General features: G+C 37.2%; 1 protein-coding gene across 21 annotated transcripts in view; it reads left to right on the top strand.

Moving 5' to 3' along the window:
* The window catches only part of STAU2 (staufen double-stranded RNA binding protein 2), a 325,206-nt gene that overhangs the window by 16,167 nt on the left and 292,503 nt on the right, over positions 1 to 16,536 (top strand). For 2 of the 21 annotated variants that reach the window (XM_063816391.1, XM_054656827.2), the window contains exon 1: positions 10,091 to 10,223. The exons of 17 other annotated variants lie outside the window; for them this stretch is intronic. Coding sequence is in view for 2 of the 4 variants with exons in the window: in XM_016959575.3 (XP_016815064.2) it covers positions 10,151 to 10,223 (73 nt within the window). In the remaining 2 variants the exon portion in view is untranslated. Of the gene's footprint in view, positions 1 to 10,090; positions 10,224 to 16,536 lie in introns of those variants that run through there. 2 more of the 21 variants (XM_016959575.3, XM_016959573.3) reach the window with 1 other exon arrangement.

Raw genomic sequence — 16,536 nt, 5'->3', positions numbered from 1 at the left:
CCAGAGAAGAAAACACTTGGAAAGCACTAAGAAAAACAATTTCCAGAGTTCACAATAAGGCTTCAAATAGTCGTGTTCCTACTATGCAGAGTAAAGGATGTTGTAGAATACATGGGGCACTGGGAAGAGTCCTCAGAAGACTCCAAATGATTCCAAGTAACTTAACTGCACCAGAACACTATTTAGAGGAATACAACAAAATTCAGAACCCAACAATGTAAAATTTAGTTTTTGTCATTCAGTCAAAAAATGCTTTCTTTGACGTTAGCAATGGATAGAACATCTAGACAGAATATCAGTAAGGGACTAGAGGACCTCAACAACAGTATTAATCAACTAGACCTAACAGACATATACAGAACATTCAGCAACAGCAAAATATGCATTCTTTTTTTTTTGTCTTTTTTTTTTTTTTTTTTTTGAAAGACGGAGTCTTGCTCTGTTACCCAGCCCAGAGTGCAATGTCTCCATCTTGGCTCACCGCAACCTCCGCCTCCGGGGTTCAAGTGATTCTCCTGCCTCAGCCTCCTGAGTAGCTAGGATTACAGGTGTCCACCACCATACCCAGCTAATTTTTGTATTTTTAGTAGAGACGGGGTTTTGCCATGTTGGCCAGACTGGTCTCAGACTCCTGACCTCAGGTGATCCACCCTCCTCGGCCTCCCAAAGTGCAGGGATTATAGGCGTGAGCCACTGCACCCTGCCAAAATATATATTCTTTTAAAGTATACATGAAACATTCTCTAGGCTGTATTAGGCCACAAAACAAGTTTCAGTAAATTTAAAAAGATTGAAATCATGCTATGTATCTTCTCCAGTCACAGTGGAATGAAGTTAGTAATCATTAACAGAAGGAATACTGGAAAATTTACAAATATATGGAAATTTACAAATATGTGGGAATTAGAGAATACTTAGAAATAAATTAAAATGGAAACAATATATGTGACTTAAATGATGCAGTGAAAACAGTCCTGAGAGGGAAATTATTAGCAATAAACATCTACATTAAAGAATAAGAAAGGCCTCAAATAAATAATCTTACTTTACATTTTAAAGAAACTAGAAAATGCAAAGCTACCAGAAAAAGGAAGTAAATAAAGATTAGAGTGGAGATAAATGAAATAGGGAATAGGAAAATAATATAGAGAATTAGTGAAACCAAAAGTTTGATTCTTTGAAAAGATCAATGAAATTGACAAACCTTTTGCTAGACTGACAAAGAAAAAACACAGATAGGTATAACTAAAACTAGATGTGAGTGTGGGGACATTACTACTGACCTTAAACAAAAAGGATTAAAGAGAATACTGTGAGCAATTTTATGCACAGATTAGATAACCTACATGAAATGGACACAGTTTTAGAAATACACATTACTAAAACTGACTCAGAAGAAACAGAAAATATAACAGACTTACAAGTGAACAGATTGAATTAGTTAAAAAACCTCCCAAACTAAGATTACTTGAGCCTGGGAGGTTGAGACTGCAGTGATCCATGATTATGCCATTGCACTCCAACCTGGGTGATAGAGTGAGACCCTATCTCAAAACAAAACAAAAACTCCCAATCAAAAGTCCAGTACCATATTGCTTCTCTGGTGGATTCTACCAAATATTTAAAGAAGAATACCAAATATTTAAATATTTAAAGAGTATGAGAATCGCTCTCAAACTCTTCCAAAAAATTGGAGAGGAGAGAGTAAGAATACTTCCTAACTCACTCTTTGAGGCCAGTATTATTACCCTGATACCAAAGCCAAACAAAGACGTAATGCGAAAATTACAGACCAATATTCCTTATTAATAAAGATGCAAAAATCTTCAACAAAATACTAGCAAACTGAATCTAGCGGCATATTTAAAGGAATATGCACCATGGCCAAGTGGGACTTATTCCCAGGATTGCAAGGGTGGTGTAGTACAACACATTAATAGAATGAAGTGGGGAAAACCCCCATGTGATTGTTTCAATTGATACAGTAGGCAGTTGACAAAATTCAACAGCTGTTCTTGATAGAAACGCTCAAAATCAGGAATAGTAGGGAACTGTTTTTTTTAAACATTTCCTCAACATTCAGCGTTTATGAAAAAACCCACAGCTAACATCCAACTCAATAGTAAAAGACTGAAATCCTTGCCCTTATGATCAGGAACAAGGCACGGATACCCATTCTCACCAGTTATTCAAGTCGTAGTGGAAGTTATAGCCAGAGCAGTGTGACAAGAAAAAGAAACAAAGACATACAGATTTGGAAGGAAGAAATAAAACTGTCTCTGTTTGCAGATGACATGGTCCTATATGTAGAAAATCAAAGAATCCAGAAAAACCTCCACTAAAGCTAATAAATAACTTGAGCAAAGTTGTAGGTACAAGGTAGCACACAAAAAACATTTGTGTTTCTGTGTACTCGGAATGAACAATACAAAAAGAAATTTTAAAAGATTGCATTTATAATAGCATCCAAAAGCCTAAAGGAGTTGACTTGCTTATGAAAGACTTGTGCACTATAAACTATAAAACATGTTGAAATAAAGAAGACCTAAATAAGTGGAAAGACATTTTGTGTTCATGAATTGGAAGACTTTACATTGCCATTAGGATGGCAATACTGTCCAAAGCAATCTCCAGATTCAATGCAATCTCTATCAAAATTCCATTGGCCTTTTTTTTTTTTTTGCAAAAGTTGGAAAGCTGATCCTCATATTCATATGGAATTGCAACAGATCCAAATAGCCAAAACCATCTTGAAAAAGGAAGAATAAAGCCAGAGGACTCATATTTCCCAATTAAGAAACTTACTGCAAAGCTACAATGATCAAAATAGTGTGGTACTGGCATAAGGATAGATGTATAGACTAATAGAATTGAGAGTCCAGAATTAATATATCTGTAGGCAATTGATTTTTAACAAACATGCCAGGACGATTCAGTGGGGAAAGAATAATCTCTTCAAATGGTTTGGGGACCCCTGGAGATGCACATGCAAAACAATAAAGTTGGACCCCTACTTCATGCCATGTATAAAAATTAACTCATAATGGACCAATGGCCAAAATACAAGAACGAAAACTTACAACTCAACAGCAAAAAAAAAGCTCAACCAAAAAATGGGCAAAGGACTTGGAATAGACAGTTACTCTGAGAAGATAAACACATCATTAATACTCAACATCATTAGTGATCAGGGAGATGCAAACGAAAACCACAGTAAGATACCACTTCTCACCTACTAGGATGGCCAGAATCAAAAGACGGGCAGGAACTGGTTTTGAGGACGATGTGGAGAAACTGGAACCCTCGTATGTTGCTGGTGGGAATGTTAAATGGTTCAGCCTCTGTGGAAAAAAGAGTTTGACAATTCCTCAAAGGAACACATAGACTTGTCATATGACCCAGCAATTCCACTCCTAGGTATATACCCTGAAGAATTGAAAGCAGGTACTCAAACAAATACATGACCACACATGTTCATAGCAGCACTATTTGCAATAGCTAAATGGTGGAAACAACCCAAATGTCCATCAGTGGATGAATGAGTAAACAAATTGCAGTAGTCTGTATTCCATAAATTGTCTAGCAGTAAAGAAATGAAGTACAGATACATGCTACGATGCAGATGAACCTAGAAAACATTAAGTGAAAGAAGACACACACAAATGGTCACATATTGTATGATTCCAATTATGTGAAATATGCACAATAGGTAATCTATGAGACAGAATGTAGATTGTTGCTTGCCAGGGCCTGGGATTAAGGGTGAATGAGAAGCAACTGCCTAATGGGTGTTGAATTCCCTTTTGGGGTCATAACAGTGTTTTGGAACTAGGTATAGGTGGTAGTTGTACAACACTGTGAGTGGACTAAATACCACTGGAATATTCAGTTTATTTTTTATTTATTTATTTTTTTGAGATGTAGTCTCCCTCTGTCGCTCAGTCTGGAGTGCAGTGGTGTGATCTCAGCTCACTGCAACCTCTGCCTCCCGGGTTCAAGGGATTCTCCTGCCTCAGCCTCCTCGGTAGCTGGGATTACAGGCACCTGCCGCCACGCCCAGCTAAATTTTGTATTTTTAGTAGAGATGGGGTTTCACCATGTTGGCCAGGCTGGTCTTGAACTCCTGACCTCAAGTGATCCACCTGCCTCAGCCTCCCAAAGTGCTGGGATTACAGGAGTGAGCCACCGTGCCCAGCCGAATGTTCACTTTGAATGGATTAATTAGATATTATGTCAATTCTACCTCAATAAAATATTAAAATGCTTACAAAGAAGAATGAAAATATGACCCATAGCCAGGATTTAAAAATTTTCTGAAAAGAAAGAGACCCAGAAATGATAAAGATGGTTTAGCAGACAAAGATATAGAAACAGTTGCTACTAATATGCTCTAAATGTTCAAGACACGAGGGGAAAACAGAAAGATGATGTGGAAATACATAGAAAATATAAAAATAGTGATGAAGAATGAAGTATCTGAAATAAAATATATATTGGATGGGATTAATAGCAGATAAGACACACATCAGTGGGCTTGAATAGATAACAATAGTGACTATCCAAAATGAAGCACAGGGTGGAAGGACTAAAGAAAAAAACAGCATCAGTGAGCTGTGGGAAATATCGAGTGGCCTAAGACGTGTAATTAGAATCCTAGGAGAAGGGAGGGGCAACAGAAAATATTATAAGAAATAATGACTTTTATTTATTTTTTATTTCAACAGTTTTTGGGAAACAGGTGGTGTTTGGTTACATGAATAAGTTCTTTAGTGGTGATTTCTGAGACTTTGGTGCACCCATCACCCAAGCAGTGTACACTGTACTCAATGTGTAGTCTTTTATACCTCATACCACTTTCACCCTTTCCCCAAGTCCCCAAAGTCCATTGTATCATTCTTACACCTTTACATCCTCACAAACTTAGCTCCCACTTATGAGTGAGAATATATGATGTTTGGTTTTCCATTCCAGAGTTATTTCAATTAGAATAAGTCTCCAGTTCCATCCAGGTTGCTGCGAATGACATTAAGAAATAATGACTTTAAACCTCTGTTCTCTGTTTAGTAGAAACTATAAACCTGTAGATGATGGTAAGAAGTCAACCTAAAGTAGAAGAAATATTAAAAAAAAAAAAAACCTAACCACACACATCATAATCAAATAGCTGAAAATTGGTGGTATTGAAATAAAAATTTTGTTGTTGTTGTTGTTGAGACAGGTCTTGAGACAGGTTTCCCAGGCTGGAGTGCAGTGGCACGATGATGGCTCACTGCAGCCTCGACCTCCCAGGCTGAAGCAGTCCTCCCACCTCAGCCTCTCAAGTAGCTGGGACTACAGACATGCACCACTATATCCGGCTAATTTTTATATATTTTGTTGAGAAGGGGTTTTGCCATGTTGCTCAGGTTGGTCTCCCAACTCCTGGACTCAAGTGATTCACCTGCCTCGGCCTCCCAAAGGGCTGGGATTACAGGCATGAGCCACTATGCTCGGTTAATTTTTTTATTTTTAGTAGAGATGGGGTTTTGCCATGTTGGCCAGGCTGGTCTTGAACTCCTGACCTCAAGTGGCCAAGGCCCACCTTGGCCTCCCAAAGTGTTGGGATTACAGGTGTGAGCCACCATGCCTGGCCCATTTTTAACTTTTAAAAAGATAATTGACTACAACAAAAATACTAACAATGCCTTGAGGGCTTATACATAGAAATTAATTGATGTCAGTAGCATAAAGAATGGGATAAGGGAAAGGGAAGTATAGAATTTTTAGGTGCTTATATCATACATGAAGTGGAATGATATTTGAAGGTAGGCTGTGTATGTTTTAGAACAATTCCTATATGACAAAATAAAAATAGTAAGCCTATGTAGGATATAAAATGGGTACTAAAAATAATCAGTCTAAAAGAAGATAGATAAAGATGAAGAAAGGAACAAATAACAGGACAAAAACATAGCAAAACAGTAGATATAAATCTAGTAATATTGACAATTATACTAAATGTAAATGACTTAAATGCTCAATTTAAATGGCAAAGATTGTCAGATTGTATAGAAGAGCAAGACTCAAGTACAGATGCTCCTTGACTTATGATGGTGTTAGGTCCTGATAAACCCATTGTAAGATGAAAATATTGAAAGTCAAAAATGTATTTCATACACATAATTAACTGGGCATGGTGGCTCATGCCTGTATCCCAGCACTTTGGGAGGCCAAGGCTGGCAGATAATTTGAACCTAGGAGTTCAAGACCAGCCTGGACAACATGGTGAAAACCCATCTCTACAAAAAATACAAAAATTAGCTGGATGTGGTGGTGTGCACCTGTAGTCCTAGCTACTTGGGAGGCTGAAGTGTGAGGGTTACTTGAGCCCAGGAGGTCAAGGCTGCAGTGAGTTGTAGTCTTCATTGCATTCTAGTCTGGGTGACAGAGTGGGACCTTGACTCAGAAGGAAAAAAAAAAAAATATATATATATATATATATATATACACACACACACACACACACACACACACACACACAACCTACTGAACATCATAGCTTAGCCTAGCCTACCTTAAATGTGCTCAGAACACTTAAGTTAGCCTACAGTTGGGCAAAATCATCTAACATACATCCTATTTTATAATAAAGTGTTAAATATCTTATAATTTGTTGAATGTGATACTGAAAGTGAAAAATAGAATGCTTATATAGGTACTTCAGTATGGTTTCTACTGAGTGCATATCACTTTGTCACTATGGTAAAGTTGAATCATAAGGTGAACCATAGTAAGTCAGGGACCATATATTTATGATGTTTACAAGAAACTCATTTTAAATAGATACAGATAGATTAAATAAGAAGGACGGATGGGGACTTTTGCCTCTGGTCCATGTGGTGTAACAAGGATCATGTTTACTGTCCTCTTGAAACAATCCTACCCCTCTTCTCCAAAAAAACAAAATATGTAGAAACAACAATGATTAAGACATTCAGGTCTTAATCTCAAGAATCAAGTGATTCTTGAGAGAGAAGAAACAAACAAGGTGAGTCCTACAATTGCCCCAGGCCTACTGCACTGAGAGATTTTCCAGGATGTGACATAGAGAGTAGAAACTGAGATGTGGAGTCTGGCAGACTCTGAGTTGAGAAGATGTTGCTGCTCTGGAGCGAACTAGTAAATTATAAAAGCAAGACTTGAAAGGAACAAACTATTTCCAAATTACTCAACTGTATGCCTGGACAAAGTCCAAAAAGATTTGTAGGAGTCATATAGCAAGGTAAAATTAACAAGGTATGTCATTCAGTTGAAGATTACCATGTATGCAAAGAAGCATGAAATATGACCCATAATTATGAGAATCTTCAATCAAAATTGACACAGAACTGACACAGATGATAGAATTAGCAGAGGGCATTAAAACATTATAACTGTATTCCATGTATTCAAAAAGTTAGAGATACAGAAGAGACAAAAAGACCCATATCAGACTTACAATGATGAAAACTACAACTGAGATGAAAAATATACGGTATGAGATTAATGGTAAATTAGACATTGCAGAAAAAATTGTGAATGAACTCGAAGGCAGAGCAATAGAAACCATCCAGAATGAAGCATAGAGAAAGAAGAAAAAAAAGTCAGTGAGCTGTGGGACACACTCAAGCAGCCAAATAGATGAATAATTGTAGTTCTCAAGGGACATAATATACAGAAGAATATATTTTAAGAAATAATGGCCAAAAATGTTTTAGACTTAAGCCGTAAACCTACAGATAAAGAAGTTGAATGAGTTTTAAGTATAAGAAACATAAAACTACACCAAGGTATAGCAGGTCCTCAAATAATGTTTCTTTCAACATCATTTTGTCATAATGTTGATGAGAGAAAAAGAATTGATTCCTGGCTGGGGCCAGTATTGGTGTGAGGTTTTCATGTTCTTCCCATGTCTGCATGGGTTTTCTTTGGGACTTCAGTTTCCTCCCACATTAGGGAGATGTGAGCATTAGGTTAATTGGCTTCTCTAGATTGTTCCAGTATGAGTTAGTCTGTTGTGTGTGTGTGTATGTGTGTGTGTGTGTGGGTGTGTGGGCACGCGCGCTCTCTAGTATGGAATAGCATTCTGTCTAAGGCTGGTTTCTGCCTTGTGCCCTGAGTGGCTAGGATACGCTCTGACCACCTGTGACCCTGAACTAGAAAAATTGGGCAAATAATTATCTTACTTGTTTTTATTAATCTTTCTTAAGTGTATGTGTAGCTCACATTCATTTCATTGTTTAATATTAGAAGTGTTTTGGTATTTATTTAGAAGTTTGGTGATGTTTTTGTAACTAGAAATACACTGTAGGAACTTAACACTTGTTTATGTCGATTGGACCATGGTAAATTTGGTTCTGTTCTACTTTGTTTCACTTGAAGTTGCAGCTTCCAAGAACCTATTGATGATGTTAAGTGAGGACTCACTATACATTATAATCAAATTGTTGAAAGCAAATGATAAAGAGTAAATCTGAAAAGCAGTCAGAGAAAGAGATATGGTCATTTTGCATGTAGAGGAAGAAAGATAAAGATGATTTTCTTAATAGATTTATCAGAAACGATATAAGCAAACAAACTGGGGAAGCATCTTTAAAGTACTGAAAGATGAAAAATGTCAATCTGTAATTCTGTATCTGACAAAAATATGTTTCTAAAATAAAGATGAGATAAAGATGTTTACAACACAGAAGCAGAAAGAATTTATTGCTAACATTTCCCCTCTGGAAGAAAATTTAAAAGCAATTCTTCAGACAGCAGGAAAATGATACCAGATGCAAATATGGAGTTACATGAAAGAAAGAACCCTAGAAATGGTAACTACTTGGGTAAATACATAAGATTTTTTTTCTTATCAGTTAAATCTCCTTAAAAGATAACTGACTGCTTAAAGCAAAAATATTAACAAGCTGTTGTGGGGTTTATAACTTATCTAAAAGTAAAATGCATGATAACAATAGCTAAAAGGCAGGGAGGGAGAAATGGAGGTATACTGTTATAAGATTCTTTTGCTCTGTGTGAGGTGATAATATCACTGGAAGATAGACTGTGTCAAGTTAAAAATGTATACTGTAAACTCTAGAGTAGCCCCTAAAATAGCAAAATAGAGAGTTACAACTAATAAGCCAATAAAGAGGAGATAAAATGGAGTCACACAAAATAATTCAACAGAAGTCCAAAAAGAAGAAAAAAGGAACAAACACCAAATGGGACAAATATAAAATAAATAGCAAGATGATAGAATCAAACCTAACCATATGAATAGTCACACTAAATGTAAATAGTCTAAACACTCCAATTTAAAGGCTGAATTTGTCAGATTGGATATAAAAGCAAGATCCAACTATATGCTTGCCTACAAGAAACAGTTTATAAACAAACAGGTTAAAAGTAAAAGAATGGGAAGAGATATAATATGGTAACCTAGTCAAAAGCAACTTGGAGTGGCTATATTAATATTAAAGTATATTTCAGAGCAAGGAATATTTCCAGGGATAAAGAAGATCATTTTCATTTATAATGGTAAAGAGGTCAGTTAAGAGGACATAATGATGTTACATGTTTATGCACCTAATAACAGAGCTTCAAAACACATGAAACAAAAACTGATAGAAATGCGAGGAGAAATTGAGAAATCCAGTCATAATTGGAGATTTTAGTAACCCCTGTCAATAATTGATAGAAGTGGACAGAAAATCATCAAAGATATAGTAGACTTGAATAACTGTTAACCAACTTGACCTAATTGCATTTATAGAACACTCTACCTAAAAAGAGTAGAATACATATTTGTTCACAAGTTTATCCAAAACATTTGCAACGATAAACCGTATTTTGGGCCATAAAGTACTTTTTTTTTTTTTTTTTTTGGAGGTGGGGTTTTGCTTTGTTCACGCTGTAGTGAAGTGGTACCACCATGGCTCACTGCAGCCTTGACCTCCTGGGCTCAAACAATCCTCCCATTTCTGCTCCCCGAGTATCTAGGACTATAAATGTGTGCCGCCACACCCAGCTAATATTCTTTTTTTTTTTTTTTTGTAGTGTTGGGATCTTACTGTGTTGCCCAGGCTGGTCTAGAACTCCTGAGTTCAGGTGATCCTCCTGCCTCTGCCTCCCAAACTCCTAGGATTACATGCGTGAGCCACGGTGCCTGGCCATGAAACAAGTCTTAAATGAATTCAAAAGGATTCAAGTCATAAAAAATTGTATGTGATTACAGTGGAATTAGCAATCATTAACAGAAAGATTCTTGGGAAATCTCTAAATATTTGGAAATTAAAAAATATAAGTAATCTATGGTTTAAAAAGAGGGAAAGGTAAATTAGAAAGTATTTTAAACTAAATGACAACAGCAATACAACATTAGAAGATATTGCTAAACCAATATTTAGGGAGAAATTTATAGCTCCAAATGTATATATTTTGAAAGAAGAATGAACTCAAATAGCTCAAATATTTGACTTCAGCTTCCATCTTAAGAGACTAGAAAAAGAAGAGCAAATTAATCCCAAAGGAAGAAGAAGAAAATGGATAACCTGAATAGCTTTTTTTTTTTTTTTTTTTTTTGAGGCAGGGTCTCACTCTGTCGCCCAGGCTGGAGAGCAGTGGTCCGATGATAGCTCACTGTGGCCTTGACCTCAAGTGATCTTCCCACTTCAGCCTCCTAGCTGGGACTTCAGGCACATGCTACCATGCCTGGCTAATTTTTTTATTTTTAATGTTTGTAGAGATAAGGTTTCACCATGTTGTACTGACTGGTCTCTAACTCCTGGGCTCAAGTGATCCTCTTTCTTTGGCCTGAAGTGGTAGGATTACAGACATGAGCTATCATGCCTAGCCCTGAGTAGCTTTTTATATGTTAAAGAAATAAAACTTGTAGTAAAAGTCTACTTAAAAAGAAAACTCTAGGTCCAGATAGTTTCACTGGTGAATTATACAAGTTAAGGAAAAAATAATATCAATTTTATATGCTTTTAAAAATATTGAAGTGGAAGGAATTTTTTACAAGGCTCATGATGCCAGCATTACTGGGATACCAGAATCAGACAAATACATTTTTAGGAAATTACAGACCAGCATGTCTCATAAATATAATTGCAAAAATCTAAACAAAGTTTCAGCAAATCTAATTCAACAGTTTATTAAAAGGATAATATGTCATGACCATGTGGGGTTTATCCCAGGAATGGGGGGTTGGTTTAATGTTCAAAAAAATCGGTAGTGTAATTTACCATATTAATGAAGTAAAAAGCAAAAATCACATGATCATCTCAATAGATGCAGAAAAATCATTTGATAAAATCTAATATTCAGTATCATAAAGACTCTCAGCAAACTAGAAGTGGAAGTGAACTTTCCCAGTCTGCTAATGTGCATCTATGAAAAACCTTATTAGCTGACCTTGTACTTATTGGTGAAAAACTGGACACTTTTTTTTTTTGGAGACAGTCTCGCTCTGTCGCCCAGGCTGGAGTGGCACGATCTTGGCTCACTGAAAGCTTCCCCTTGTGAGTTCATGCTATTCTCCTGCCTCAGCCTCCCTAGTAGCTGGGACTACAGGCACCCGCCACTATGTCTGGCTAATTTTTTTGTATTTTTTAGTAGAGACGGGGTTTCACCACATTAGCCAGGATGGTCTCGATCTCCTGACCTTGTGATCCACCCGCCTCGGCCTCCCAAAGTGCTGGGATTACAGGCGTGAGCCACCGCGCCCGGCCAAAACTGGACACTTTTTTTAAAAAAAGAAGACGGGATGTCCACTTTAACCAGTTCCGTTTGACGTTGCCGTGGAGGTTCTAGCCCATGCCATCATGCAAGAGAAGGAAATGCATGGTGTTCAGATTGGAAAGAAATGAATAAAACTGTCCTTATTCACAGATGACCTGATTGTCTATGTAGAAAATCTGATGGAATCCTACTAGAAATAATAAATTACTATAGCAGAGTTGCAGGATAGAAGAGCAGTATGCAAAAACCAATTGTGTTTGTATATATTAGCAGAGAACAATCATAAATGAAAATAAAAGAGTAGCATTTTCAAAAGCATCAAAAATATGAACTACTTAGAGATAAGTCTAACAAAATATGTTAAAGAAAATGAGAACTACAAAATACTGCTGCAAGAAATTAAAGGATACCTAAATAAGATACAGTTGATTCTCATTATTCATGGATTCTTTACCTAGGAATTGGCTTACTCACTAATTTTTATTTGTAACCCCAAAACCAATACTTGCAGTGCTTTTGTGGTCATTCTCAGACACTTGCAGGGGCAAAACATTTTGAATCACCCAGTGCACACGTATATACCCAGCTGGGATCAAACAAGACAATGCTCTGCTTTCTTATTTTGGGTTTCATACTATAAGCAAGTAGCCCTTTCTTGGTTTATTTAGTGCTGCATTTTTTGCATGTTTGTGCTTTTTGTTGGTTATTTTGATGTTTACAAAGATGGTTATTTTGATGTTTAAAACGTTTAAAGTGTAACGTTTAAGTGCCATATAGTGTTTCTAAGTACCGGGAGGCTCTGATATGCCTTACGGAGAATATATGTGTATTAGATAAGCTTTATTCAGGCAGGAGTTAAACAGTACTATTGGACATGAGTTCAATGTTAATGAATCAGTAACATATATTAGTAATACATACTAAACAAGAAGTCTCTAAACAGAAACACATAAAACATGACATATGATCAGTTCACAAAAATGTCAGCAGAAGCTTGCAAGAACCTAATACTTCAGTTCCCCTGGGAGCAATGGCTCTATAATTTCTAATTCACATAACAGTCATTGACATATTATTATCTCAATAATGAGAAGTGACTGTATATCCTTTTCATGGGTTGGAATACTCAACTTTGTTAAAATGTTGATTTTCACCAAATTACTCTATAGATTTAAGAGACATATTTCAATCTTTGCAGGCTTTTTTATAGAACTGCACAGGGTGATTCTAAAATTCATATGGAAATTTAAAGAACTTTAAACAACTGTGAAAAAGAACAGTGTGGGAGCCAACACTACCTGATTTCAAGAATTAAAAAGCTGTAAAATAGTTTGGCATAAAAATAGGTAAATAGGTGGGAGAATCGCTTGAACCCAGGTGGTGGAGGTTGCAGTGAGCTGAGATCGCGCCACTGCACTCCAGCCTGGGCGACAGAGCGAGACTCCGTCTCAAAACAACAACAACAACAACAACAACAACAGCAGACAAATAGATCAGTGAAAACAGAATTGGTAGTCCAGAAATAAACTCCTTACATGTAGATAACTAATAATTTTGACAAAGACATAAAGGCAATGTAGTGGGAGAAATGTAGCCTTTTCCACAATTGGAAACAATTGGATATTGTTATACAAAAAATGGATTCATACCTTGCACTGTATACGAAAACTAACTCAAAATGGCTTCTGCACTTAAATGTAAAACCTAAAACTATAATGTTCGTGGAAGAAAACAGGAGAAAAAAATTTTTAGACCTCAGTTAGGTAATAATTTCTTAGATATACATTAAAAGTACAAACTATAAAAATTGATAAATTAGACTATTAAAATCTGCTCTTTAAAAGACACTGGTAAGAGAATAAAGAGAAAAGCCACAGTTTGGGAAAAAAATTTTATTTTTTTCGTAGTGATTCCCCTTTATTATTTTCTAAGATGACTGTCCATTTGCTCCAACATTGTTAGCAATTCATCTTTTTCCTACTACTTTATTTATTTTTTTGGGAGACAGAGTCTTGCTCTGTTCCCCAGGCTGGAGTGCAGTGGTACCATCTTGGCTCACTGCAGCCCCTCACCTCTTGGGCTCAAGTGATTCTTGTGCCTCAGCCTCCTGAGTAGGTGGGATCACAGGTGTACAGTACCGTGCCCAGCTACTTTTTGTATTTTTAATAGAGGCGGGGTTTCACCATGTTGCCCAGACTGGTTTTGAACTCCTGACCTAAAACGATCCACCTGCCTTGGCCTCCCAAAGTGCTGGGATTACAGGCGTGAGCCACCGTGCCTGGCCTAGAAGAAGATCTTTACCAAGCATATGTCTAATCAATAACTTGTATGTAGGATGTGTAAAGAACTCTTCAAATTCAGCAATAAGAAAAAAAAAATCAAAAGTGGTAAAATATTCAGACACTTCACCACAGGAGATACAGATGACATATAAGCAAATGAAAAAAAGTTAATTAACAGTATTCATTAGGGAGATGCAAATTAAAATCACGAGGTATCATTATACACATATTTAGAATGACTGGAGTTAAGAAGACTGACCAAACTAAATACTGGTAAGGACACACTGTGTTTTTGTCCTGTTTAAATCTCTAGATAGCTTCACTGGAAAAGTTGGAGATGGAGGCATAACATGGCCTGCTTTAAATCAGATCCTTGAGCGTTATTTTTCTGTTTTCCAGGACCATGGTGGCACTGTCAAGACTAGAAAGAACTTACTCTGGCCGGGCGCAGTGGCTCACGCCTGTAATCCCACCACTTTGGGAGGCCGAGGCGGGTGGATCACGTGGGGTCAGGAGTTGGAGACTGGCCTGACCAACATGGAGAAACCCCGTCTCTACTAAAAATACAAAAAATTAGCTGGGCGTGGTGGCGGGCGCCTGTAGTCCCAGCTACTCGGGAGGCTGAGGCAGGAGAATGGCGTGAACCCGGGAGGCGGAGCTTGCAGTGAGCCAAGATCACACCACTGCACTCCAGCCTGGGTGACCCAACGAGACTCTTGTCTCAAAAAAAAAAAAAAAAAAAAAGAAAAAAAAAATTAGCTGGGCGTGGTGGCGCATGCCTGTAATCCCAGCTACTCAGGAGGCTGAGGCAGAAGAATCGCTTGAGCTTGGGAGGCGGAGCTTGCAGTGAGCCGAGATCGCGCCACTGCACTGTAGCCTGGGTGACAGAGCGAGACTCTGTCTCAAAAAAAAAAGATAAATATATGATCACACAGTAAGCTGCTGTAACTTTTGTCATTCACCAGTTTGCAAAGTTTTCACGTGTTGATTCATAAGCTCTGTACCTCTTTCTCTTTTCAAAGCTGCATAATTCATGTAGTTTAACCAATTTTTGGTAAATAATAATATTTATCTTATTTATAGTTTTTGCTATTATAGTCTTGGTTTCCAGATTATCATTGCAAATGTCTTCCTGTAGTATGAATCCTCAGATTAATAATTGCTGTTTTAAAGATAGGTACAATTGAAACTTTAATCAATGTTGCCCATCAAAAATTTTGTACTAATTTGTATTTGCACCAACAGAATTCTCACCCATTTTCCCCACATACTTGTTAATACTTAAATGATTATTAAAAAAAAATCTTTATCAGTCTAATAGGGGAAAATTATATATCACTGGAATTTGAATTTTTCTTTCTTTCTTTCTTTTTTTTTTTTGACAGTCTCACTCTGTTGCCCAGGCTAGAGTGTAGTGGTGCCATCTCGGTTCACTGCAACTTCCGCCTCCCAGGTTCAAGCGATTCTGGTGCCTTAGCCTCCCGAATAGGGACTACAGGCATGTGCCACCATGCCTGGCTGATTTTTGTATTTTTAATAGAGACAGGGTTTCACCATGTTGGCCAGGCTTTCACCATGTTGGCCAGGCTCTTTAACATTCTTTTGAACAGGTATATTTACTCAAGAAATTATGTGAATTGTGTGTACCTTTGCCCTTTTTTTCCTATTGGCTTTAAAAAAATTGATTTATAGTATCTTTATTTTATGAATGTTAACAGTTTGTCTTCACTTTTTTTTTTGAGACGGAGTCTCGCTCTGTTGCTTAGGGTGGAGTGCAGTGGTGCGATCTTGGTTCCACTTGCAACCACCACCTCCCGGGTTCAAGTGATTATCTTGCCTCAGCCTCCTGAGTAGCTGGGATTACAGGCACCCGCCATCATGCCTGGCTAATTTGTATATTTTTGTAGAGACGGGGTTTCACCATGTTGGCCAGGCTGGTCTGGAACTCCTGACCTCAGGTGATCTGCCCACCTTGACCTCCCAAAGTGCTGGGATTCCAGACGTGAGCCACCACGCCTGGCCTTTCTTCACATATTGCAAGTATTTCTTCTGTATACAAAAACTAACTCAAAGTGGCTTAGACTTTAGTGTCATATGTGGTATGTTTTGCTTTAGAGAAGTTTTATTATTTTTATGTTGTTAACTATCAGTTTTTGCCTTTATGGCTTCTAGGTTCCTTTTCATATCTAGGAAGGCCTTCTGTGTTAAAGGAGTATGACAGATATTTAGCTAGTTTCCGTTAGTTTTTGTGAAATTTTTGTATTCTGCATTTTAATATTTCTGAAATTTATCTTTGTGTTTATGTGAGAGAGGAACTTAAATTTTTTCCTAATGGACAGACTGTTAAAAATGGAGCAGTTTGATGCCTGGGTAGTTCGTCGATAATTTTGCTTGGACAGCCTTATGTTAGGGTCTAATTTGAAAATAGAAGGTTTGTTTTAGTTAATAGCTGGGGACATATCTGTCAGATTGCTCCTAGAAGGCAAGAGCCCATGAAAGGGTCCTTTGC

The sequence above is a fragment of the Pan troglodytes genome, chromosome 7 (assembly GCF_028858775.2).
Source record: "Pan troglodytes isolate AG18354 chromosome 7, NHGRI_mPanTro3-v2.0_pri, whole genome shotgun sequence".
Classification (NCBI taxonomy): Eukaryota; Metazoa; Chordata; class Mammalia; order Primates; family Hominidae; genus Pan; species Pan troglodytes.
This window is presented reverse-complemented; position numbering and strand designations above follow the sequence as displayed.